At 39.4% G+C, this 27,653-nt stretch overlaps 1 protein-coding gene across 1 annotated transcript in view; it reads right to left on the bottom strand.

Moving 5' to 3' along the window:
* Positions 1 to 10,847: 10,847 nt before the first annotated feature.
* The window catches only part of DDX1 (DEAD-box helicase 1), a 34,008-nt gene continuing 17,202 nt past the window's right edge, over positions 10,848 to 27,653 (bottom strand). Inside the window, exons 14-26 of the mRNA XM_024198619.3 lie at positions 27,014 to 27,074; positions 24,092 to 24,190; positions 22,621 to 22,710; positions 21,186 to 21,374; positions 18,323 to 18,374; positions 16,994 to 17,140; positions 16,300 to 16,391; positions 15,503 to 15,575; positions 14,840 to 14,912; positions 14,700 to 14,742; positions 14,349 to 14,444; positions 12,205 to 12,325; positions 10,848 to 11,537 (exon numbers count right to left, since the gene is read on the bottom strand). Of these exons, the coding sequence (XP_024054387.1) occupies positions 11,407 to 11,537; positions 12,205 to 12,325; positions 14,349 to 14,444; positions 14,700 to 14,742; positions 14,840 to 14,912; positions 15,503 to 15,575; positions 16,300 to 16,391; positions 16,994 to 17,140; positions 18,323 to 18,374; positions 21,186 to 21,374; positions 22,621 to 22,710; positions 24,092 to 24,190; positions 27,014 to 27,074 (1,267 nt within the window). The 3' untranslated portion in view covers positions 10,848 to 11,406. The remainder of the gene's footprint in view (positions 11,538 to 12,204; positions 12,326 to 14,348; positions 14,445 to 14,699; positions 14,743 to 14,839; positions 14,913 to 15,502; positions 15,576 to 16,299; positions 16,392 to 16,993; positions 17,141 to 18,322; positions 18,375 to 21,185; positions 21,375 to 22,620; positions 22,711 to 24,091; positions 24,191 to 27,013; positions 27,075 to 27,653) is intronic.

The raw sequence follows: 27,653 nt of genomic DNA, 5'->3' as shown, positions 1-27,653 counted from the left end.
AAGAGGTTTAGAACTGCTTTCTGTTCTTGATTCCTCCTGCATTTGGAGGAGCAGGACTTTTACGTTGGAAACAAACACAATTGCATCAAAGAAAAAGACCAGAATCCATCAATTCTACATCCAACTTGAATATTGCCTGAGCCCCAAAATTTTACTTGCCGTTCAGGTCAAAAAGGGACAACACTATAAAAAACGGAATAGGCTCCCTGATTCTGGCTGCCCACCCCAGCTCCAAGGTGACTTAGAGCAGCCCAGCAGCTGTTTTAAATCATATACCTGGCACTGGGTTCTCATTGTGTCCTGCACCAGTGAGGATTAATGTAGTAGAGTGCTGCTATGCCACACCTTCTCTCCGTAGGGTTGCCGAGTGTCCGGTTTTTGACTATAAAGTCCTGTCAAAAAGGGGACCTGGCAGTGTCTGGTCAGATGTACTGACTAGACACTAAAAGTCTGGTTACTGTGGGTGGGGGTGAGGGGGAAAGCGCTGGGTCATCAACCCGCGCCCACCCCTGCTCAGCTGGGGCTGCCTCCTACCGGCATCTCATGGTCAGGCAGGCAGCAGGCTCTGCATTGGGCTGCAGCTCCCATCCCAGCCCTGGAGCAGAGGAAGTCCAGCTTGGGAGGAGGGAAGTGGAAAGCAGCAAGTAATGGCGAGGAGGGGAGGGGAGGAGAATTGAAGTGAGTGGGAGGTAGGCCTTGGGAGAAGAGGCATGGCAGGGGCAGAGCCTCATGGGAAGAGGCGGGGCAGGGGGTCCAGTCCTCATAAATTTGGAAGTTGGCCACCCTGTCTCTTCACCTCTGCTGTGCTTCCTCCTACCCTCTCTACCATGAAAGGGAGGTAGCAGTGGCACAGTACCAAGCAGCAATACAGCTGAATCAACAGGGGACTGTCCCCTTCGTTGGGGGCAGATTGCAACCCCTTGAGTACACACATTAGAAAAACTTGTCTTAAGAAAAGCATGAAGTAGGTAGGGTCTTTATCCTGTGGTGGAATTCAACGGGACAACCATCTGAGCATGGCATATTTGTACGAATAGGACTGAGACCTGAATTTCTCCTTCAGAGCTCAATGCAATGTGTGATTATTTCAGATCACGTTGTTAGACACAATAAGGAACTTTTTCATTCTTGAAACTGAAGCAAAATCTTAATATTGGTTTCATAACTAGTAAGTCTAGATTTTACTTTGTTATACAATGTACTTGTAAAATAAAAGCTTTTTGCAACTGGGTTGCAAGCAAACCAACAGCCATTATAAACATTCATGCTGCTACAACAGGAATTTCAAAATAAACCAAAATTAAAAAGGATGGCTCAAAGAAAAGCCATATAATGAGCCCTTGTGATCCTTGAAGTGGTTTCTCACATCAGCAGCACCTCACTAAATGAACTCATTCTTCTCTTCTTAAATGCTCTCTACTAAGCAACGGTTGGAGAGCTGCAGATTCCTCTCTCTGGAGATGTAGCGGCCCTTGCACTCAAGTTAATTAGCTTAATATAGGACACAGACTAGTGAAGTTTGGGGTTTCTTTTTTAAATAATTAAGATGGAAGTTCTAGATATAGTAAAAATTCTCTGGGAAGATGTGCCACGGCAAAATATCCAATAGGTACAACAGTAGTACAAAGCACAGGGCCATCATTCTAAAGAATTGGCACAGGATGAGGGAGAGAACACAACTTTTTGCCACTGTAGGTAGAATGGGTTGATCAGTATCCTATAAACATACGTAACATAGCCCAGTGGGCTAGTTTGCCTTTATTATATTCACTGCTTTGCATTATATTCAACAGTAATGCAAGGACCTACAGGCCTGTATCCTGTAAGACATTAGCTTCAGCAAGTTAGCATAAGGCTTGAGGCCTATGGACTTTGAACAGATAAATGGCCCAGTGGAAAACTCCAAGTATTTGGGGAGCTGCAAATAGAGTTAGAGGGGAAGTTCTGACCACAGGTACATGAGTCAACCACAGAATCATCCTGGCAACGAACGGACATACAGAACAGGTACATGAGATATATCTAAGGCTAGCCTGCTTGCTTGCCTCTATATCTTTTATTATGGGTTTGATTACACTGCTCTACAGCCAAAATGCTTCTGAAATAAATGTAGTCAAACTTTACTAATTCTGGGTCACTGAGAACGAAAATGATGCTTAAAATTGTTGATTGGCTCTAGTTTTCAAGATATGCTATTGGGTCAGTATATACGACCCTTGACTTGGGAATGGCGGAGGATAAGTGAGTTATAAAGGGAAGGGATCTCAATTTAAACCAGAAATGACTAAAATACATCTTTGACTGGATCTATGAATAAATCTATGACTGGGTTTGGACAGTACTTGCTTTTTAGGCAAAACAATGAATGATGCAATCTGAAGCTGGTATTGCATCATACATGATATGAATTGCATCATGTTATTCCTAGAAGTCATGGATGATGCAATCATAACAAAGCTTACATCACTCTGCTGAACAAATTGCCCTATATCAGCTCTAGAAATCATACAGTGTCGTGCTCTCTTATTTTGTTTTATTAGAATAGGTTTATATTAGAGTATATTTTGGCTGTAACACAAGGGACCTGGAGGCCACATCCTGTATGTTGAGCTACGACAAGGTTAGCATACATATGTTTGGGATCTTTCATCTAGATAGACAGTGATGAGCTAAAGCAGAAGGTTCATATATGGCTGCAACCTTTAACATAGAGGATGCATTAAAGCAGGTTGGCATAGGGGCTTTCCTAAGTTCATATTTTTTTAAACTTAACAGGTACACCGCAACTTGGAAAGAACCAAAATAACCGGTTTGGACAAAATTAACAAATGTGATACCTACTCACAAAAGGGCCATGGTAACGAATTGATGTATATGATAATAAGTTGGGATCATTGATATAGTAACCTATAGGAAAAAGACACTCCAACATTAGTAAGGTGAGGAAATACAAATAAGGAAAAGGGGAAAAATCCCCTACTGAATATGCATCAAACACAACGGCATCAGCGTAAAATATTACAAAAGTGGCATCCCAGCCTAGGGGCAGTAGGAGAGAGAGAGAGTCCGTCCTTGGGAGGTGCCAGAATGATGGCCACTGGTAATGATGGGGAAGGTGATGGTGATGAGGAAGATGATGGCTAAAACTTCAGGTTGTTCTACAAGGGATGGTGTGAGTATATGGGTGTGTAGATGTACATTCTGTAGTATCTCTATCTTACTAAGTTGGGGTGTTTGTGACGGATATATTTACAACTATAGTTTATTAATACATTTAAGAGTTGCTATAGTGTGAGTATTGGAACTGTGCACATCGGGGTTCCCAACTATATAATAATTTGAATAATACTGGGCCTGATCTTGGGGCAAGAACCTGTCAACCCTAAAAATGATAACAGAGGATTCTTAAGTAATCAATATAATTAATACATAATTAATGATCAGGCAACAACAAAAATACAAAATTAGTACTGGCCCATTTGATGTCTCCTATACGAATAGTTGAAGCATGGTGAGGTTCACCGCTGACTTAGGCTCAATGCAGGTTTTGAAAGGCATTTCTCTTAATGCATAAACTATGAAATATGTTTAAAGCCAGATTACAACTAAAACTGGGACTTCAGAATGCTAGACGGTAGGGAGCTTATGTAACTTTTCGCTCTGTTTCAGGAAGACAGGCTACCTTTAATATGCAATGTTTAAAGTATGATTCTGCTCTGAAGAGCGACTATAAAAAGATGGCATGTGAGTGGAGGAGAGAGTTCTCTCAGTAGCTAAGTTTTTCAAACGTGATTAGTGATTTTAAGACACCTTAGGAAGGGGCCTGATTTTCAGAGGGTGGGGGCTCAGCATTTTCTGAAAATCAGGACCCTTTAAAAGTATCTTCAGTTGCACACCTAAAATTGAAACACCTGACGCACTGGTCACTTTTGAAAACTTTTACCAATGAGCTGTGTTTACAAGATGTATTGTTTTCTAACCGGCAGCCATACAAACTGAGCATGGGCTCTGCAAGTTTTTTTTTTTTCAAATTCCCCTTCTCACACTCATGACAAGTTTTGCAGGCCAAATTAGGCTTTCAATGACCCCTGTGCAAACCCCATGGTCTTAACTGTTTAACAACAGATGTAAACTAACTGGAACCCTGCAAACAAATGTGTGGCGAATTAACAATATACAGTTTGCTCTCTTCAGCATGCAGGCTTAACAGGAGTAAACGGCAACTAACTTGTTTACTTTAATGACAAAAGGCACGTATGATTCTGGACACATGCAGTCTGAGTAGGAAAAGGGTTTTACAGGGTCTCTCCTCAAAATAAAATAACTTTTTTAAAAAGGGGGGAATTGCAAAGGCAAGATGAAATTGGAGGATGTGTTCTGATTGCAAACCCCTATCCCTGACTGTTTGGGTTATCTTATGTTTAACTTGACCAGGTCCTGGGCATTTCTTGCTGTATTCAATAAATTGCAGAATGGTGCATGCTGGGACACCTCTCTGAGTATAGATTGCATGCAAGATCACACACTAAATAAAATGGGTCTAGAATACCCCTTGCAGCCTAGGTAGACGGGGCACCATGGGTCAACCTGGCTAACTTATTTTTCATTTTTGGTCAATCATTCAGCTTTACAAAACATATTTACACTTTAAAGTTCATTTGCCAAATGAAAAATAGGAGGTAAAAAATTTATGTTGTGAGATGCAAAGATTGTGTCCTTTAAAGCAGTTAAGGAAGGTTGAAAGCACACGTTGTTTTGTGGGTTTTTTTGTTTAATTTTTTAAACTCAGTAGGATGCTAAGGAGAAAAGTGTGGCTGCTGTATATTTCAAGGTACTATGTGCTTTAGAAAATTGGATTAAATAAAGACACTAGTGAAAAAGTAGCATATTGCACATCAAGCTGTCATAGCAAGATTTTTATGTAATTTGGACTGTTGTCAGAGAACTTTAAGTGGCTTCTGCTCATTTTAAAGCTTTTAGAGACTCTTTTCCTTGAATTTGGAAAAAAGTGTTCTATTCATTAGTTTGGCACCCAAAAAGTACTGGTAGCAGCACTGTAGGTATGGATGAGCTGACAGTTATTGTAAACCCAATTATGAAGGTCTAATATTCTATTTCAAATTGCATTGGGCTGTAACTTACGATACAAGAGGACAATGTGGATACAATTTTTTCTTTTTAATTACCAAAAAAACCCCTAGCCTAGAAGTTTAAATAGCACCAACAAAAACAAAAAACAAAACAAAAACAACAAACAAACAAACACACACAGTCATATTACCCAGAATTGGGAGACACACACACACACACACGCACAGCAAAAGTGTAACCTACCATTAAAGAACCTAATGTACACAAATGGCTTAGAATTTTGAAGCAGCTGATTTAAAATATGGCTACTGAGCTGCAGCTAAATTTCATAACCACTGTTTTACAATAATTATTCATTCACTTTAGTAAAGCATGTTTGTCCTTCACAACCATCTCTCAACAAATTTATGAAGACCATGCTGCAGACACTACATATATAATATAGCAGCTGCTAATATGTCAGCTACTCAAGTATGTAAGTGAGAGTATCTTGGATGTAGTTTACATAATAAGATGAAGCTTCATTAGAAGGTGCTGGTGCTCAAAAGAAGTAGAAAGATAGCTTGTGTGGAGAACAGGTGTTTATAATGGGATTTTACTGATCATTTTGGCCTGTGTTCATGGTGTGGCTTTTAGCATCAAATAGAGATAATTAGTTTTGTTTCAAGTTAGATGTGATGATGCTACCTGTTGTGCTTGGACTATCTGCTGGGTTTTCGCCCAGAGCAGACAAGAGTTAATAAAAATCAGGAGGCAAAGGCTGGTGGGCCAGGGTACTTTTATTAGCTTATACATTTTAACTGGTGGGATATTTGCATACATGCCAGATCTGATTGACTTGTTGAACATACACTATTTCCTCGCTTTAGTTTGCTGCATCACATTAATTTTGTCTATAACTGTAGGCAAAATAAGTCTTCAGCCAACTAGAAACAGTATGGCTCACCCGTCTAATGCCCTCTTGGCAGGGCCGGCTCCAGGCACCAGCCCACCAAGCTTGTGCTTGGGGCGGCACTTGGAGGGGGCCGCCGGGGAGAGCGGAGCCCCGGCCAGGCTCGCCGCCCTCCCCCCGGGGCTCCGGCCACCGGGGAGAGCGGAGCCCCGGCCGGGCTCGCCGCCCTCCCCTGCTGCGCTCCGGGGTGGGGTGGGGGGCGGCGGGAGGCTTTTTTGCCTGGGGCGGCAAAAAAGCCAGAGCCGGCCCTGCCTCTTGGGTATTGCAGTATAACACCCCAGTTCAGCATAAGTACATACATGTTCTACTAATTAACTCAGTCATAATATAGCACTTTTAATACCTTGCTTTATAATGGTATATCAGCTATGAGCAACAATACTCAAGACTTTAGCGACTAGATATCTTTAATGGGTCATTACAAAGATTACTTTTTTTGGCCCATATGGATAAAATATTTTAGGTAGCACAGTGTGTATTTTTCAAGCATTACTAGGACAAATTCTTGGTAAGATCATCATGTTTAGAGAGGGAGCATGATATACAGGCTTGAGCAGAGGTCTATGAAATCAGGAGACCTAGTCCCTATTCGGTCTCAAGTCTGACCCTTTCTGGCCTTATACTAGCAGACAGTACATTGGACTCAGGAGATCAGTGTTTTATTCCTGGCTCCGCCACTGGCCTGCTGGGTGATCTTGGGCAAGTCACTTTGCATCTCTGCCTTCATTTCCACATCTGTAAGATGGGAATAATGATACTGACCTTTTCCGTAAAGGGCTTTAAAAATTTATAGATAAAAGCACTATATGTTGATGAAAAGCACTATACATAAAGAGCTAGGACAGAAATCACACTCATCCACCTTATGAAGCTCTCAGCAAGGTTATGGAAGGAGATCATTCAGCATTATGATTATAAGGAAATACTTTCAAACAGTTATAAAACTTGTCTATAAAGTTGGTGCTGAAATGTCTGGTGAATACAATATATTGAGAACAAACTTTAATTGTCAAGGGGATCCCCTACAATAGGTGCTAATAAGGTCTCTTCCAGGTTTAACTTCCATAATTCATGGTTATTCTTGGTCCACAGGTGACTAGAGGTAGAACTGTGACTGGCTAAGGATTAAAAATCAAAACTAAACAACCCAAACAGCTACCCACCTCACGTCCTTATTTCTCTCCCCTCCCCCGCCCCCCACACACACCAAAAATAAAAATCTTAATTTTAAAACGTTGCATAATGTATGCATGCAATCCCCAATCAAGAATATAAACTTGTAGCTCTCAGCTCATTTTGTTTCATCCCCAAGTTTTTGTTAGCACTATGTGCCCTAAGCTATTTTGATGACTGATTTAAGTATGACGGGAAATAAGTTAGATACATAGCATTATATGGATATTCACATATGGAAGTTACCACAGACCAATTACATCTTCAAGTAGACTAGGCACATTTATTTGCATGTGTGGTTCCATAAACATGAGAACATTGAAGCAAAACACAGTATTGCCAGAAGCAATTTTGTCTGCCCTCACAGTAGCAAAATAGAACCATACTTAAAGTGTAAGAGACCACTGAACTCCTGCCTTTGGAGTACACTAAAAAGGGGCCCCAACTAAGCAGTTTGGACAGAGTGGCAAACACCATCTGTATCCTTTTCCCTTCCATAAAAGGAACCTTTATAGTGTAGAAAAGGAAAACAAAGAAAGATTACTACCAGTAGTTATAAATACTCCAATAGTTAATCATCCAATAAGAGCATGAATTCTCATGAGACGTACTAATTCAACAGCTTTGTATTTCTGACTGTTTTATTTCTGACTATACAAAAGTGCCCAATAAGTGGAACTGTGATACACAGTTCCACATTTTACTCCTCCCAATTACACCCATTTTAAGAAATTTTTTCTAAAACAAGTAGTTCAGGAAAAGTGAAAGCTAGTATTCTTTGCTAAATTTTACTATAGTTTTAAAATCCAATATAACAACTCACTTTTGGCCAGGAACAATTAGTGTGTACGTGTACTGATTTGCTGGCCAACATTACCACCTCTTCATTCATAGCTCTGAAATTTAAAGACATTTATTAACAGAGCTACTCATACAGGGTTGTACATTTATTATTCCATGCTGATTATTAGAGTTACTGAGAACAGCAATGAACATGAACAGTTTTGACATGTACAGGTGATCTGTTTACAGCAGGAATTCATATTGTACCCAAAACAAGGTACAGACTGTTTAAATAGTTAGTGGTGGATAAAAATATTGACAGTTTAAATTGCATGTTTAATCCTGTTGTAGCAACAAGTCAGCTAATGAAGCAAAGTTTCTTCATTGTGAACACTAAGTTTAGCTCCATACATGAAGATCCAATATTTTTGATTAAAAAAAAAAAATTTAGCTTGAAACAATTTCACCATAAAAAAAGGGAAGAAAAAAAATACATTGACGCCAAGTGGCAGTAACAGACTAGTTTAGATTTTGTGCCCCTTAGGCATCAATGAAACATTAGCACCACCATGAGGCAGTCAATAGATTTTGTTTTTAGCAATGAACTTAAAACAAAACACATAAAACAAACACCCAACCCCAAGACATTCTGACCTCATTTGCACTGATGTGACTACACTTAAAACCAGCAGAACTGCTCCAGATTTAGACTGGTGGCAAAAACCTATCTTTATCATCTCTCAGCCATAGATGCAAAAGCAAATCAACACTGCCTGATTCAGAAAGAATCCCTGTTTGAAAAGGGCACTTAATTGGGGCCTTGGCTAGGTAGCTTGGGTTGCTTGCCTATACAGCATCAGTCTTTGCCTATTCCCAAAGACTCCTAACCTACAACCAACATCAAGCACCTGCTCTTATTTGTCAATAGAGCAAGCTAATTTGATTAAAAAACCTAAACATCTTAGTTGATTTCAGCTTTCTCAGCTTTATGGACTCACTAGAAAGGTGGTCTTATTTATCTTCTGAGATAGATGATCAGTAAAAAAGTTATAGTAACATTATAAACTACCACTGCTGTAGCCGGCAGCCTGATTTAATATAAGCAATAGTTTAATTCCTTGTAACAGGGAGCACAAACGCCTTGCCAATGTACCACCTCAACAAAACACACAACTGCCCCCAGCAACAATCTACATAAATGCCTACTAAGAAAGCTGTACACCTTGCACTACGTTCTGTTTAGCATAGCCAGGTTCTGAAGGATTACCACAGGGAATAAACTCCATAGTCGGGAATCCTTCACTAAGTCATGTTGCAGTCTTCGAGAGTACATACTTAGAGACTACCAGAAAAAAAACCTCTTAAATATAAGGGAGAGGCTGACACTGGAAAAAGAAAGCCAATGTTTTCCAAACCCGAGTGCCTAAAACCTATGTACTTAAAGCTTTATTTAGCCATCTTCAGTTTTAGGATTGGACTTCAGAATTGTGAATATTTAATGCCTCTCCATTTTTATTTTGGTGCCTAAACAAGGCTCTTGCTTGAGACATCTGGTCTTTTTGCTAGTTCTGTTCAGAAATTTTTTATGCGCTTTACACTTGGATGAATGTTTAGGGAACAACTTTACTGACAAAAAAATCTCCACCCACTGAATGATTCTGATGCTTGTGTGTTTGTATGAAGTGATTTTAGTGTTGCAAAATGAAAATTTCACTTACACCTACAATTTTTGAAGTACTTAAGGCACACTGTTCAGTTAAGTGCACCTGCTTTGTGTAGGTCATATTGAGGATGAGGAAGGGGAACCATTATTACCTTTACTGATGTGAAGTCACATGGTGGGCTTCCATTGCCACATGGAAACGCACACTGGTGATAGCCTGCCTGACTTGTGGCACCTTTGCTTGTATCAAGTACAAGAATACTAGAAAGATTTTCAGAGATAAAAAGAGAACTCATAGGCCATTGCTCAATTCAGTTATGGTATCGAGTTCTAATGAATCTGTGATCAATTTTGCAAATCAGTTTTAAGTTACTGACAAAAATAACTAAGTTCTCTTCCCTCTCCCGGTCCCACTCTCACAACATAGCCTCTATGTTGAAATACTTCATATTTCTCTGTGGGACAACTTGACAAAATCTAGGCTGCTGGGTTCTCATCCCAGTGCACACTGGGCCATTTCCTCCATTCTGGGAAGCAGGGACATTACTCCAATTCTGGAAATTGGTTTTCTGCTCACAAGAATGGAGAAGATATTCAGGGGAACAGGACAATACCACCACTCACACATGCCCCCACACATAAAAAGCCAAAGCTACAGGAAGTGTCTGATATTGTAAGTGTCAAAGCAGCAATTCCTTTGTTAAGCCGCTGAAAATAATTTTAAAGTAACATTAAGGTTTTTACCTGAAGCCACAAAATTGAAGAAATCCGAACTTTTAAATGGAATGCTATTAGACAGATTTTTACCTGAATATGTGCGCATGCAATTTATAACTACTATAAAAAAAAGGGGGGGATATCCACAGGGATATCAGAGGGCTATTGAAAAGCCTCCCTACTAGCACTTTCAACTATTACCATTTATAAGGTCTGCAGGATGAAGACGGTCACTTTTAATGCTTATTAATGCTGCAGGCTCCTGGTCCCAGGGACTTCTGTTTAGCCAAGTGAATTCAGTGTTCATTTACTTGCCCCAATAAACTGGATTACATATGCTAAATTGCAGAAGACTCAATGTTCTGCAATATTCAAGCAAAGCAGGATGCTTTAAGAGGACCTAAGTTCCATGGTTTTGTAGATACAAGTCAGAACCTCTAATTTCTAAGATACTTAAAAGAAACTTGATGGATTTTTCCCCACAATATTTATTTTAAAACAATGTACTTTGTGAAAAAAGTCACAGTTGTTTGTTATAACATGCATTAAAAATACCTGTATTTTTTAAAAAGAACTAGAACACAAGTGAACAAAAGTTTTTGTCAAGGTTGACTGACTGAAAACTGAATTTAATCTGACAAAATAGTACCAGGACAAATCATTTTATATTTACTACAAAGATACTTAACATTCTCACTCAACTGGGTAAATTACATTTGCATTTTTAGTAAATGAAAACGCTACATAACTAGTGATTCTGGAAACTCACTCAAGGGTGAGGGGGGAAAAAATGTAAAAAAAAAAACCCCACAAGTTTAGATTAGTTCTCTTTTATTAGGCCAACATTTATGACAGCTAAAACATGGGAGTCTACATTCTTGAACAGGGTTGCTTGACATGCAAGAACAGTGCCTTGTTTTTAAGAGTTATTGTAAATACTACTGCCGAGAGGCAGCACAAGATTATAGTATTTTCAATGTGAAGCTTATTTTATTCTTCTTCAAGTCTTGCCTAAAGTGTGGCACATTCAAAACATTCTGAACAGCTGGTTAGGAAGGTAGCCAAGATGTAAGAAAGATGTCTGAGCCTCCTTTTCAAGGGCAGCCAACTCTTGTACTGTAGGTGCCAAAATATCCACATGGCCTTTATAGGTTCCACCTGCCAAAAAAAGAACCACACTCTAAAGGACATGCTTGAAATAACTTGTCAGCAGTACTTATGTTCAGTTGCAATTGTTCAGAAAGTTAGCTATTCCAACCTTACTAACTTGCTACTGGCAAACTTGCAGCCCTCACCACACACAGTAAATCCTATCTGTTGCAACTAAGCTAGAAACAAAATTTTAATTATCTAGAAAAAAACCAATAAAAATACCTTTAATAAAATCAGAGTTTAGAAGGTCAGTTTGTTTAACCAAATTTCTGTGATGGTTAAACACATGCTCCCAGCCATAGATAAATACATACCCGCGCTTGCAACTGCCTGAAAAGAACCCACGTCCTTATGTGGGAGCAGCCACATTTTTATATAAATTTCTATTCTGAAAAAACAGGATCCTGTATTACCACACAGGGGTACATTACATTTGATGGCCTGCCATGTATCACAGTCAGATATTGGCGGCGGAGTGAAAATAATCATGGATGCTTTGTTTAGCAACATGGGCTCTTCCAAAAGGTTACATATAGAGTGGTTACATAAAATTACAAGGCTTAGGATAGGGACCATTTTGTCAATTTATTACCGTTATTAAGTCACTCTTTCAAATGTTTCCGCTAATAGACCGAAACTTAACTAGACTACCAAACACTAATTAGTTGCTTACCGCCTGTAGCCCTTCTTTGTCCATATGTAACTTTCCCATCGAAGTCATCCACCGGTACTTTTATATCTGGCTCAACTTGGGAAATAGTACAGTTCAGGTGCTCTTCAATCTCACCCAGCAACTAAGAAAGAAAAAAAACAATTCAGTCTTAAAGATTCTTCCATTTCTGAAACAAAAGATATTATATTGTTCTAAACCAGTGATTATGTTCAGTGGTTCCAACAGGAGTGGCATACACCCAAGAACGGAGTTTGCCCTGAAAGGAATAAAGGCCCAGAAGTGTATCCATACTAGCTTGGACTAGATGACCTATTGAGTTCCCTTCGAGCCCTTCACTTCTGTGATTTTATCTCCTCTTCCGGCAGGATTAAGTCCCTCTCTCTAGACAATCCCTGACAGCTGTTTGTGTCTAACCTGTTCTTAAAAGCCTCCAGTGCCAAAAATTCTACAGCCTTTCCAGGTAACTTGTTCTATTGCTTAACAATCTCCTCCCCTCCCCCCCACACTTTTTAATATCCAACTTAAATTTCCCTTGTTACAAACTAAGCTGATTAGTTCTTGTTCTACTCTCAGTGGACAGAGAACAACTGATCACTGTTCTCTTTAGAGCCAACTTTTACATTATTTGAAGACTTCTTTCCCACCGCCCCAAAGTCGTGTTTTCTAAACATGGCCTATTCTTTCAACCATTGCTCACAGGTCATGTTTTCTAAACCTCTTATTTTTGCTGCTCTCTGAACTCTCTCTAGTTTGTCTACATCTTTCTTAAAGGGTGGTGCCCAAAAAGTGGACCCAGTACTCCAGCTGAGGCCCTACCAATGGTGAGGAAAGGAGAATTACTACCACTCGTGTCTTACATATGACACTCCTTTTAATACATCCCAGAATAACCATAACGGTTATAAATCAAGGCACCTTTGAGACTACAAGTAACTCTCTATGGGAAGACCCCTACATCCATACGGTGCCCCTACTGCAGTGGTTTTCAAACATTTTATATTGGTAAGCCCTTTCACACAGCAAGCCTCTGATTGGGACTCCCCCTTATAAATTAAAATGGGGAGGGGAGGTAATTTAATTGGAGCTCGGGGCTATCAGCCCCATGGAGCTGACAGCTTGCAACCCCAAGGGATCGTGATGCCCTGTTTGAGAACCCCTTCCCTACTGACTTTAATGGGGCTGACCCACACAGAATAACTTGTAGGCTAAACCTAACTGCTTATTTTATTACATACAAGGTATTTAATTATATTTCACAAGTGCAAGTTGCCATGAATTTCCAGCTATTTCATATTGGATGTATCCCATTCAAAAATCTGTACTTGTATAAAAGTGATATTCTCAGGTTAAGAGGAATGACAGATTAGTAGTCTTAAGAGATACTTCATCTTAGTAAATGAAATGAATTGAATGATATCAGATTTTTAATCCCATTTTATAACAGTTCACAGCATGTGGTTAGGAAGGTGATAAAATCCATATCCAGAATAACATGCAGATTCTGAATGCAAGATGAGAATAAAAGATTCTATCAGTCTGTGCAATAGCAGCATAATCAGCTGCACTTTAAGTTATCAAAATCTGATTGGGAATTATTGTATGAAGCGATATTACATTCTTGAAATGGACGTGCAAACTAATCGTCACCAGTCTATTTGACAAGACCATAAAAGTGAGACATTCTGCTTTCTACTATGTATTAATCATTTTTAAAAAGGACAGTTAAGATGCAATTAAACATTCACTAGCAATAGCCTAGCACAATGGAATCACCAGAGTTATTTTATCTGTGAAGACACTGGATGTAAGTCAGTGCCAAAACTAAGACAATAGAAGAAGGGGAAAAAAAAAAAAAGAGTTCTTGGATATCATTATTAACAGGATAATATAATAATCAAAATGAATTTCAGAATTTTTAGATTAAAATGAAATATATATTCCCAACCACCACAATTTTCACTTTATATAAAACTATTTTTAAAGTCTTCATCCATGGGATTTTGAAACTAACATGATTTATGCTTCAATTAAACAAGACAAACTATAATGTACATTCCTCTCAATCCTTGAGAAACTAATATCAGCTATTTTTCCTTTTAAATAAAAAGGTGATATTTTTGAATAAAAACCAAACGAAAGATTACCTGCATCTCATTGTACCATATAGTGCAACCTCCATCTTCCTTCAGCCTGGTATTATAGCAACCCTTTCCACGGCTACTACAAACATGATACCACACCTAGACAAGAAGTGAAAAATACGCCACACACAAAAAACAATTTAATCACATATATTAATGCATTATTATTTTCATTAAATCCAGTGTAAGAACTGCAATACTCAGTTAAAGATACAGATGCACTAAACCAAAGTTTGTATACTAAACAAACCAGTGTTTTCCAAAGCAAGAGATTAAGTTAGATATCAGCCACAATAAACTTCACCCAAACAACTTTTGTTCTGCCCAGTGCCTCTGCTTTTGGATTAGAATTACCTTCTCTTTTTCTGTTGCCACGAGGGAAATCGCCAGACCCATTCTGAAATGTTTGAAAAAAAAGTACTTAAATAAATATTTCTAAAGTGCATTTGAAGCATTAAACAAACCCCATAAGACTGATGAAGGTTCCAACATACCTTTCAGCTCTGCCTACTCTCCCAATTCGATGAACGTAGTTTTGCTTTTCATCAGGAAGCGTGACATTGATAACTGCAAAAAAAAAAAAAAAAGCGTGGACGTTACCACATACAGAAGTATGACAATTCATAGCGGGAGCACACAACCCAGGTTGTACTAATTACTTATAGTAATCATACATACTGTTAACTTATTCTGCCTCAACTCTGCTGGAATCCCTTTTTCATGCATATGCAACACACAGTTTTACAGAGTAACAAAACAGTTGACAGGACAAGTTACCTTTAATAAAAAAAATAAAGTATTTTTTTCTTGTTTCAAACCCCCGCCCCCCAAAATTGTAGCCAGCTCAGGTAGCAACACTTATAGTTAAGGTTGCTCAACACTTCACAGTATAAGACTGTTTTCTGGGCCCCCCCAGAAAAATATAAGTGATTTCATAGTTAAAGACTGCAACATCACACATACAAATACAAGATGGCCAAATTACGATTGCCCATGCACTTCCTAATATTCAAGTGCTTCATTTTGTAACCTTAAAGTTCTCTTAGTGTAGTTATTATATATTCGGTTTAAATAGTTTGCATATTCACATACTTAAGCAAATCCTTACAGAGTTCCATAGCTAAAATTCATGTGTTAATCATATTTAGACTTCTTACCATAAGGAACACCACGGATATCAATTCCTCTAGCAGCTACATCGGTGCAGATCAAGAATCTGACATCTCCTTTCTAAGGAAAAATTGAATTCATAGTTAAACCCACTACAGTTTTTAAAAACAAAAATCCTCCCCTCCCACCTCACAGTCACTGCAATGGCCTTTAAATAGAGTATCCTTTGAGAATTGGGTTACTTCTTTAGCCTAATGTTAGGTTCCTTAAAAAAAAAAAAAAAAAAAAGAAATTGGTCCTAGTCTTTAGAAGCTATACACAATCAATTACACTAACAACATGTCACAAGGGTTTAGACAATAGTGAACAATTACATCCTGGGCCTCTGGCTTGATGAGCCATTTTAATGTGGATGCTCCTAAAATTGGAGGACTGGCCATACACCTTAAAGCATGGCTTATGTTATTAATAAGACACCACATGACATTACGAGCCCTATCCCATGGCCACAAGAGCAAACTATTTCCTTATAACTTCAGGTAAGTAGGCAGGCTACTAAAAGTAGTAATCTTTCCACATTCCATACTGCATTGTGAAGGACTTGTTCACCCCTCTACGGAACTCTGAGTAGCATGAAACGGAGAAGTAGTTGGGCAAAATGGCAGGTACACTTCGCATACTGTTCTCTCAATCCAGATATTACAAGGCCCTTTGGCATCAGACATCCTCATATGAAATAAAACACCCTTATTGCAGTGGTCTGGGAGTATTGCAGTTCCACATCAAGTCATCCTGGTTCAGATTTTTTGGTGACTAAGAAGCACCGTAACATAGCCTGGTTTACCTTAAATCTTTCCAAGTTTTGTTTTCTTTCATGAGGTTTTCTGTCACCATGCAGACAGACACATGAGAACTGATGTCCTTTCCTATCTGGGCCTGAAAAAAAGTTAGGTTATTAATATTCTATTAAACAGAGAATAAAATATACAAACCATTCAATAATCACACTGACAGCATACTACAAATGTATAGAAGTTTAAGTCCAAAACTTATGGGTGACAGTATTCAGATGTTGTACAAACAAAGATGACCTCTATGAGAAGAGGTTTTAAATGTCAGGCAGAAGATACAGTTCAGACATATCACAGTAACATACTATTTTGTTACAGGGCTGTCATTTTAAGCCTTTTTTTGGCAGGTATAAGTGACACAGCAAGTAAGTTTTATCACCATCTAAATACGTTTTACAGTACATGGATCTCAGGTGCCAAGAGGCCAAGAAAAGTTTGGTGATCACAGTATGCCATCAACACAGGTGAGCAACTAGTGGTTAACTGTAATGTTACAGCTTTCAGAAAATTTTATAATTAAGATCTGAAACACTCTGAAAGAACAAAAAAAACCATTTGATATAAACATCTTCAAGTGTTAGTATTTCTTTAAAGAAAGCAAAAAGTGAAAGACTATTTCAAGCCTAAACAGTCAATTTTGAGACATCAATAAAATGGATTAAATAAGTTTAAGATGAGAAATATTACCTCCTCCTTGTTGCATAAAGTATTGCTCCATGTTATCACAGTCTATTTTAGTTCTGCAGAAAATAATTGCTTGATCCATCTTGTGTTCCTTAATTGCTCGAACAGCATACTCTCCCTTTAGTATTTTAATAGCTTCAGACCACATTTCTGAGTATAACAAGAGATGTTTCTCACTCAAACCATTTATAAAAATGCTATTTTCCAAGTTTGTTACTATACAGTTTTCTGAAGGCTGCTTTGAACACTTATCACGGAAACCAGGTATATTAGTATGGATGGGTGTAATAGGCCAAGTCTGCAGCACTCACATTCTCCTGCCCCAAAGAAAAAGGGCAAAGAATTCTCTTCCCCCAGCAAGAGTTAAATACCTCTCATGGGGAAGTTAACCTGAGTGGCTGAGAGAAGGTGTCTGCAGACTCAGGCAGACATCCCTGCCTCAGTTATATTCAGATTTCGTTTTCAAGCTTTTCTTTGCAAACTTGAGGACTAGAAACTCAAGCTTTTTTCCCCATTTGATTATGACCTAATCACTTGACTCCAGGAGCTGAGATATGCTATACCTTTTTGTAGGGCCTCTCTCTCTCGCTCTCTCTCAATGCAGCCCAACTCTGCCTCATGATATCTTCTAAAGCAGGGGTGGGCAAACTTTTTGGCCCGAGGGCCACATCTGGATAGAGAAATTGTATGTAGGACCATGAATTTAGTGTTGGGGCAGGGGGTTGGAGTGCAGGAGGGGTTCAGCAGGGGGCTCAGGGCAGGGGGTTGGGTGCAGGGTACGGCCTGGCGCCGCTTACACTGAGTGGCTCTGGGGTAGCAGCAGCAGCGCGCAATGGGGCTAAGGCAGGCTCCATGCCTGCCCTTGCCCCTCACCACTCCCGGAAGTGGCCAACATGTCTGGCAATGGCTCTTGGGGGTGGGGTGGGGTGGGGCGGGGCAGGCAGCTCCGCTGCACGGTGCCCTCGCCTGCAGGTATCATCCCTGAAGCTCCCATTGGCTGCGGTTCCCCATTCCTGGCCAATTGGAACTGCAGGGGACAGTGCCTGCAGGCGAGGGCAACGCACAGAGCCCTCTGCTCCCCCTCCCCCAGTGGCTGCAGAGATGTGGTGCCAACCGCATCGGGGAGCAGCACGGGGCCAGGGCAGGTAGGGAGCCTGCCTTAGCCCCGCTGCGCCATGGGGCTGGCAATCCCACAGGCTGGATTGAAAGCCCTGACCGGCTGGATTCAGCCCATGGGTCATAGTTTGCCCTCCCCTGTTCTAAAGAATACTATTTAAAAAGCCATTGCTTGGATACCAAATGTTGTTAAGACCTCAAGGTAAGTTCAATTACCTGAACTGTTAACACCAGGCCTTGTATTATCTTTTGCATGTACCTCATCAGTCTAGAAAGGGGAAAAAAAAAAAAGTTAATTATAGCAGTGCCTTCATAACTACGATAGTATACACAAGTAGCATCAATCTCATCAATAGTTTGCTATTTGCATTTAATTTATTAAGCACCAACAATATACTTGGTGTTCTATGACACAATAAGACAGCCACTGCTCCAAAGGCCTTATCTAACATTAGCAAGCACCACAGGTGAAGTTCTTGTCCCAATAGAATCAATGGGAGTATTGCTATTAGACTTGCAAACCCTCCAGGATTGTGCTGGAATCTCCAGAAATTAAAGATCAATCTTTCATTAAAGATTATGTCATGTGATGAAACCTCCAGGAATATGCTCAACCAAAATTGGCAACACTAATTGCTATCAACTTAATCTGAAGTGAAATTTTTGCACAGAGTTTTCAGATCAATTTTCCTATCTCTAGGCCAAAAGTAGTTTTAATTTGAGGACATTTAGTGTTTGTTTTTTTAAGTGTGTAATGCACACAATTACAGAATTTTTCATTCCAAGTTCTCAAAGTCAATGCTTATTTTATAGATATTGCTTTACCTCTATGTTTCGGTTTACCTAGTCCAAGAACATAGAGCAAATCAATTGCATGGCAGGAATTAAAATTCTCATGTTCTTGACTTTCAGTCCCATGCTCCTTTCTCTAACTTAAATTGCTTCTCTGTGACTGCTGAAAGGGAAACTACAGTATTTTGAGGAAGAGAGTTACAAATTTAGCTGATTCAGGATTTAAAGATATACTTTTTTGGAAGTACTTAAATACAAAAAAAAGAGTAAAATTCAAAGTCAACAAAAAACACAAGAAAGCTAATGGTCAAAACCAGCTTTGTTTATTTTTAAACCAGAACAAAGCCCATCAGGAGAAAATACTCAACTAGAGAAGCCAGTAATAAGTAGTGAGGTAAGCTAGTCCACATTGGTTACTAAAGCAACTCTCCTGAAAGCTGAATACTGAGATAATCACATTAATTCTAGCCAAGGCAGAAAAAACAAAAACAAACAAACAAAAAAACACCACACCCCAACTCCACCATGACCAGCTACACGAGAGCAACAGGAAAGTTTATATTACCATTGCCAAGTATTTATTTTTACGGAGTGTTAGGCTATAGATATTCAGGCCTGTCTGCAAAGGCCTACACTTTAAGAATTTAGGTGTATTCTTATCACTTAGCTAATTATAGAGGTACAAAACAAGAATCAAAATCACAGTCTGCCTGTTTATAGGCCTTCTCTCACTAGGATAGTCTAAAGCCTTGTTCTTAGGCTAAGGCTTTTGGCTAAACAGCAGGGGCAGCCATAAGCTGGGAAGCGAACGATCACGTCCTCACCAGTCACAGTGAAATAAGGCAGTTTTGGGCTGTTAAAAAGGTGATTCGATCTATTGCCTCCAGATAAAGGGAAGAGCCTAGAAGATGTAAAAGGAAGTTTAGTTTGATAGTTTTCTGTTTGGTAAGAACTCACTTATCAATAGACACAGCTGGGAAACCCTTATGTCTTTATAGATGTAGTTGTGAAATCCTCACTTCTGTATTGTTTTATTATTATAGTTTCCACTTTGCTATTATTTGCATGGTCTCTGTCTGGTTCTGTGATTGTTTCTGTCTGCTGTATAATTAATTTTGTTGGGTGTAAACCAATTAAGGTGGTGGGATATAATTGGTTAGATAATCATGTTACAATATGTTAGGATTGGTTAGTTAAGTTTCAGTAAAATGATTGGTTAAGGTATAGCTAAGCAGAACTCAAGTTTGACAGCACACTATATAGTAAATCAGGAAGTGGGGGGTGGGAAATTGGAATCATGTTTTGCTAAGGGGGGAGGGAGAGAATAGGAACAGGGACTGGGAACAGGGACACAGGCAAAGCTCTGCGGTGTCAGAGCTGGGAAGGAGGACACTGAGGAAGGAAACTGGAATCATGCTTGCTGGAAGTTCACCCAAATAAACATTGAATTGTTTGCACCTTCGGACATTGTTGCTCTCTGTTCATGCAAGAAGGACCAGGGAAGTGAGAGGGTGAAGGAATAAGCCCCCTAACATGGAGTTTGTAGAAACCTATTCAAAAAAGTATACAGGTATGCTAGTTATGGAGAAGTGTGTAGGCAAAAGGGAAAATCCTTGTGTTCTAAAAGCATTTTCTTCTGAAAGAGCCAAACAAGAAGTTGAGGGGGAAAACACACACACACACACACACACACACACACAGTAAATTTAGGGAATGACCTTTAAAAGCAAGTTTCAGCTACATTGACAAACACATGGCAGTTGCCAATCTCCATCTGTAAAGCCCATTAGGGTAGTTGGACTCAATAAGGGCATGGACCACCACAGCAAGGTCTACATTAGAAAGGCTTATTTACAGACTTCTGACCAGTCACAGATGAAAGATAATATAGGCCACATGTCTGGGGCTATGGAACACACTAGCAAAAAAATCAGGTATAATGCTGTCCTCTGCAACTCAAACTCATTAAAGTTTGCTGGCAATCTGGTCTCTCATCCAGATTTCTATTTGAGTCAAGCACTGCGATTGCAAGTCTTGCAGAATTGGAGTTTTATTAGATCTACAATATTATGTTGACAACATGGACTTCACGCTACAATCAATATGCCAAATTCTATATTCAGATACATGCAGCCATTTCAACAGGCTACAGTGGCAGTTGGTCCCATATGGTTAAGTTCAGGTTCTAGCAGTCACTGTGTAACCTGAAAGCAAGAGTGTTTTTTTTTTTTTTTTTTAAATTAAGTTTCGTCTACTGTGGTCGAATAGGTAATTACAAACCACTTACCCGGATATGATTCTTGCCAAGCCTTTCCCATAGTTTGTCACTTTTGGGATTCACAGGAACAACAACGTGGTGCACAGTTTCTGGGACAGAATCCTCTCCTTTTAAGTCAACCCAAGTGGGGAAATGCATGATCTTCTCAGACAGTTTCTTCACATCAAAAGAATGTAGAGTTGCAGAACACACAATAACCTTAAGAAAAATACAGGCACTTTAGGGAAGTTTTACCAAAGCCACAAACACCATAGCAGGTGACTCTTACTGGTCAAGAGTTTAGGTGGAGAGAATAAAATCCAGAAGGGTCTTGTGGGTTGGTGACAGTAGTGTGGTGTCATGCAGAGAACTTTTTGCCTCCCTACTTCTGACACTAGAGAGACTGATGGAAACCAGCCATATGAAGATCTTTCTGGCCAAGTCAAATAATTACTCCATTTTTCTCTAAAAATCAACTGCCCAGTCATTCCTGGTCAAGGAAAGCAGCATTATTGGCAGCTGAAAAAGAGGCAACACAGAGCAGAAATGAAATATAACAATTCCTCAGATATATACATCACATGGGTACTTTACAATTTTACAGATTTCTGAATGTGGACTTCAGGGTTGTCATGTATCTGTTTCAAGTATAATTTTCATATCAAAATGCCTACAGTAATACTGCAGATTATGAAAGTTGTTTTATCACACTCCTAATTTGAGTTACACCTAGAACCAAGTAGCAGACTATAGTTGTGTGTGTGTGTGTGTGTGTGTGTGCGCGCGCGCGGGCAAAAGAAGAGAAGAGAAAAGGGAAAAGTCATGCTCTTTTTTCATAATGAGGAAGTACACAACTCTTGATGGCATTGTAGGTAGTTTCTAGCCTACAAATGTTTTCTTTTCAAATCGAAAGAAAGCTGTCCTTTAGTAAGAGTATATTAAAAATAAAAATATAATGTAAAAATGTATGTTTCGCTTTACATTTTTTAGTTCAGTTCAAAACTAGCATCTTAAAATTACTCAAGATAACCAACCATTTCAGCCCATCAATGAAAGCCATGAAGGACCAGCAGATTAAACCCCAGAGTATCTTCTGTAAACACTAAGAAGGAGAAATAGTAATTGCTGACTTTCTAAATAAAATCCCACGTTATACCTTTAATTAGCAGACAGTCATCTATAAAAAATTGTTAGAAAAATATAGAAGTAGGTAACCACTTATGGTGGAAGGTGGTAGATTCAGAGAGTTGTATGCCAGTATATCACAGGCTATTAAGCAGTACCCAGTTACCCCTGTGTTGAGCCCAACAACTTGCGAACAAACCTTAAACAAATAAAAGAGAAAGTGAACAGAAAAGTATTAATTACCCCATAAAAGAAAAAAGTGCATCACACTGAAACTGTTATATTCAACATCTTGTAACATGTTAAAAATGATTGCTGATTACAATAGAGAGCATTATACCTGCAGTCTTTTTCCATCTGAAGTTATCTGAGGAATCTGACCATGGATTCTGTTTATGAAGTCTGAATAACCTTGGAGAAGGAGGCCATCCTACATTGGGAATCAAAAAGAGAAGCTACAACACCTTTTGCTAATCTACTCAATTAGACAAACAAATATTAGGATATAGACTTTGATGCTCTTTTTAAAACTCTCTTGTCTGGCTAGGACAGCATTACCAAAAGGGAAGAATCCTAAAACTCAAATTTATTTAAAGTGGATCTTGACTAAAATGAAAGTGGGTGGACACAAACAAACCCTCCAGACCAGCTGCTGCACTTTAAAGTTTACTCTACTTAAATAAAGTGAACTAGGAAACCTGAAATAGCACCATTGTAGCTTTTTGAGTAGAGCAGAAGTTCAGAATAGCCCACACAATTCCAAGAGCTGATAAAAATCAGGTTTTGGGGAAAACAAAAAAACAAAACAAAACAAAAAAAAAGAAGCCAACAATTAGGAAAAACTAATTTATTTTAATCAATACCTAAAACCCACTTCCAAAAAAAAAAAAAAAAAAAAAAAATACAAAAAAGGGCCATCTTAATTTCCTTCAAACCACCCAAATTAGTGTCAAAGCTAGATTTAGAAGATGAATTAAAGTCAGACGTGCGACGCTTGTGACTGCAGTTGTATAAACTCAGCCTAGGTAGTATTTTCAAAGTTAATAAATTAGGTATTTTTCCATAGTACTTTTTTGGAATTTGGCATTAAATCGTATTACCACATCAAATGTTGTGATACCAGCTTCTACCCAAGGGCTTTGTACGTTCACAAAGCTGCCTTTGAGGCTGCTACTTCCATGCAAGATTCCTCTGTTACAAGGTGAAATGACTTTTTTTTTTTTTTTTTTTTTTTTTTAGGGAGAGTAGCCATTTAAGTTTTTCTGAAGGTGAAGCTTTTTGAAAGCCTTGTGACCACTCATGGTCTCCCCATTTCAGGTAGATGACTAGCTCAGTCCACGCCTTGGATGCAATGCAAGTGCAGGCATTGAGCATGCTGCATTTACAAAACACTAACCAGGATAACTAACCCTGAAACACAAGGATGTTGAACTGTCACTAATGCATTTAAATACATAATTGCTTTAACTCTAGAGCAGGGGTTGGCAACGTTGGCACGCGGCTTGCCGCGGCCAGCACATCCCTCGCCCGTGCCGCTTCCCGCCGCCCCCATTGGCCCGGGACGGCGAACCGTGGCCAGTGGGGGCCGCGATCGGCCGAACCTGCCGCGTCAGCAGGTAAATAAACTGGCCCGGCCCGCCAGGGTACTTACCCTGGCAAGCCGTGTGCCAAATGTTGCCGACCCCTGCTCTAGGGCAATGAAAACCTTCATCTAACTTCTAACAGTAAATCAAATTGCCACAGATAAGTTTTGTTCTTACAAACAATACCACAATGTATAAAGCTAAATATTAGTTATTTTCTTTACTTACAGCTTCATCAAGAACCAGGAATCTAACTTGAGATAAGTTAAGCTTTCCAGTTGACACCAAGTCATCCAATCTTCCAGGGGTTCCCACAACTATGTCCACCTATAAAATATAAAAGGGTTTTTAAGTACATTTAGCAAGTCAAAATTTAACATGAATACTAAATTTAGGAAGTTCCATGCAGAGCCAAGTGTAGTGATTAAGGTAGCACAACCCTTCCCACTGAAGGGCCCGGTTTTCAGTTGCTTATAACTTTGCCAAGCTTTAATCATATCAGCTGAAATTTGCCATTCCCACTATCTGGTTCACACGGAATATCTTTGGAAAATTTCAGCTACAATGGTTCAGCTGTTTCAGACAACAAGGTTGATGAGCTTAAGAGGTATTGCCCCCCCCACTTTTTTTTTTTTTTTTTAAAAAACACAACCGCCAGTCATTTAACTGAGAAGCTCCAAGTCCTCTATGCATTGATGCAGAGATTGGATATTTTACAAGGGGGAGAATCACCTTTGTGATCAGCGACATGATTTTTGCCATTCCTCTAACAATATATCTAAAATTTGGCCAAGCCAAAAAACACAAACACCCCCCACCCCTCCCAATAAAAACAAAAGCCCCTTAACAGGGCTTTGGAGCTGTGCTCCGGCTCTGCTCCAGCTCCAGGCAAAAACCTGCAGCTCCACTGCTCCGGAGCTGCTCTGCGCTCCAGCTCCGGGCTCTGCTCCAAACCCACCTCAGTTAACACATGCTTTGTAGAGACCTGTTAGAGGTTGGCAGCTAACTTCACTGAAGATTCATCTACACACCAAAAAGCTCCTATATACACCAGCCAGACATACTGTATCCATGCTATCCACTAAAGAATGGCTGAACATACTTCATCCAAGCAGGACTTTCCTTACAATTGCTCCTTGCATCAGCTGGGGCTATTTGGTGCCCTGGGCACAGGAACTGAAAGCAGGGAAACCATCTCTATTGTGCTCTCAATGCTAGTGCACAGGCAGCAAGGAAAAGGAGGAGAAAGCACCTGTTTGAATGCTGATGGGAGAGTAATATGGGGGTGGGGCTTGGATAGGAGTTGAGGGGATGTGGGGCCAGATGATAGCACTTGGGCAGAATGCTCTATTGGCTATAGAGCACACTCTCCTACAGAGCCAGAATTTGAACCCAAGAATGTTCAGTCTCTACACTCAGTCAGCAAATACCTGTGAAACCCATTCATAAACTGTACATGGCACCCCCCCCCCCAGGGGCTGATCCACTTCTGCTATCAGTTCCTCCATTTGCTTAAGTGGAGAAGGTCTGCTGTGGCCTCTAAGGGTTCAAACACGGTTTATAACCTACACAATAGAAATTCCATTTTTTCAGTTTTTTTTATTAATATAAAGATTGCGAAGTCAAGTACCCAAATGCCAGGAAAAGCCAGCATTAAGGCTGCCTGTGCAACCTTATTTGGCCCCCTGGTATGTATGCATTATACAATACAGTATTTAAATTACATGACCACACACTATTTTTTCCCCACAGGATCCTAGCCTTGTTTAGTGAGCAGGATGTATGGTGTTCAGGGAATGCACCAGGGTGGAGTAATGAATGAGGCTGTTCTCTCTAGGCACAAAGCCAAATGTATTCCAATGCATTTTACAGATACATATGGGATTTGTTTCCCCCATCAAGAATTGTAGTCAGTTCTGGGGTCAAACAGTAGCAGGTTAGCACAGACACACAACAAAAGCTTAAGACTGAAAATGAATAATAGACTGCAGGGAACATTTAGGCAAACAAAATGTTAGATACTGTATCTATTAGTATGCACCAGAAAGAGGATTAGAATTTGTAAGTCTCTTGTGTTTGAAGAGGTGGAAACTGTCCTTTTCACTAAATTTACTATGCTCTACCTGCTTTATAGAAGTTAGAACAGCTTTAGGACACTAATAACGACAGTGCTATAGGACTGTTAATTACTGTATGTGCTTAGGACCTTGGTTTTTACAACTCATCTGAAAGATGGTATTTTCAGCAGCACAATGTTTAACACCATGCTGGGGCTCAGGTTCTGATTCAATTCAGAAAAAAAAACAAAAAAACAAAACAAAAAAAACCATCATTTCCTTCAGTGCCTATATTTTCCCTAAATGTATCCCTGACAAGAATGATGCCACTTAGCTTAGGAGATCTGACAGGATTATGGCTGGAGGCGATACAATTCTGTCTTGGTCTATGAATTACCTTACTCATCAATGCACCAGCTTTTCTTACAGAACGTAAGGTTTGTATTCCCCCGCCCAACCACCCGCCAGGTTTAATTCTGCTAGTTTCCAGGCACCCAATTAAGGCTCTAAGTTTTCAGGCCCATGTGTCTCAATGCCCAAAGCAAAAAACTATTTATTTAGTGTTACAGTAAGCCAGCGTTACCATGGCCTACATGGGTATTACAACAACAGCATGATAGCAAAGCTTATCTAATGAAACCCTTCCTCACATCTCCTCCAAAACAGGGGAAATAGGGAGGAGGAAATGACAAATTAGGATCTTTTTTTGGTGAAAAACCAATAGATGCAGTTTCCAAAATAATCTAGAGACAGAACACAATTCCTGAAAAGCAGTACACATTTAGATATCGGGTACACAGCTACAGCTATGAATTTTTAGGTTTTTGGAGAAAAACCTTTTTTCAAGAACTGAATGACCAAAGTTAACAGGCTTAATACAAATTAAAAACTATTTGCCTTACCTGGCTTAATTTGATCAATTTCTCTGTCTGAAGGGAAATAAAACACTAGAATACCACAGTAGTTGGGCAACATACCACTCATTTCATTTGATCAGATTTACAGAAGCAATATGGAGTGCAACATTGTCAGGGAATTTGGGCTGTGGAACACCACAACTATAAACTAAGTTAGTGATAAGCACACAACTTACACCGTTTTCCAGAACGGAAAGCTGATCTCTTGCAGCAACACCACCAATAATTAGGAGCTCCCTAAAATAGAACAGAAAATAGGAAACAATTTTTTGAAACTTTTATATTTGTATGTTCTAGACATCTTATTCTCCAGACTGTAGACCTTTGCATATCCAACAGAGTAACTAACCAGCTGGCTTGGTAGTCTGTACACCATTATCTATATGTACCTTACGCTAGAGAACTGTGTTTAAGGAGATTATACAGAGCTCTTCTTCACCTCTATGTGAGCTTGAAAGCTTGTCTCTCTCACCAACAGAAGTTGGTCCAATAAAAGATATTGCCTTTCCTACCTTGCCCCTCTAATATCCTGGGACCAAGACAGCTGTAACACTGCATACGTTTAAAGAAACTCTTTTTTTCCCTTGATGCTTAGTTTAAAACAATTAATAGCACTGGACAAAACTGTGGCCTACAATACATATGCACATATTTAAAGACCAGAATGTGATTCATTTTGTTGAATTCCAGGAGCATGAATGTCAAACAGTAGCAAAAATGTTTCGAAAAAAAAAAGTGAAATTACAAGAGTGACAAATGCATTAAATATTCCTATCCTTTCAAAAGAGATGTACAAGATAAAACGTACACTATATA

Source organism: Terrapene carolina, unplaced genomic scaffold (genome assembly GCF_002925995.2).
Source record: "Terrapene carolina triunguis isolate 2854851 unplaced genomic scaffold, T_m_triunguis-2.0 Scaffold42, whole genome shotgun sequence".
Taxonomy (NCBI): Eukaryota; Metazoa; Chordata; order Testudines; family Emydidae; genus Terrapene; species Terrapene triunguis.
Note: the sequence above shows the minus strand (reverse complement) of the source record. Positions and strands in the feature narration are given on the sequence as shown.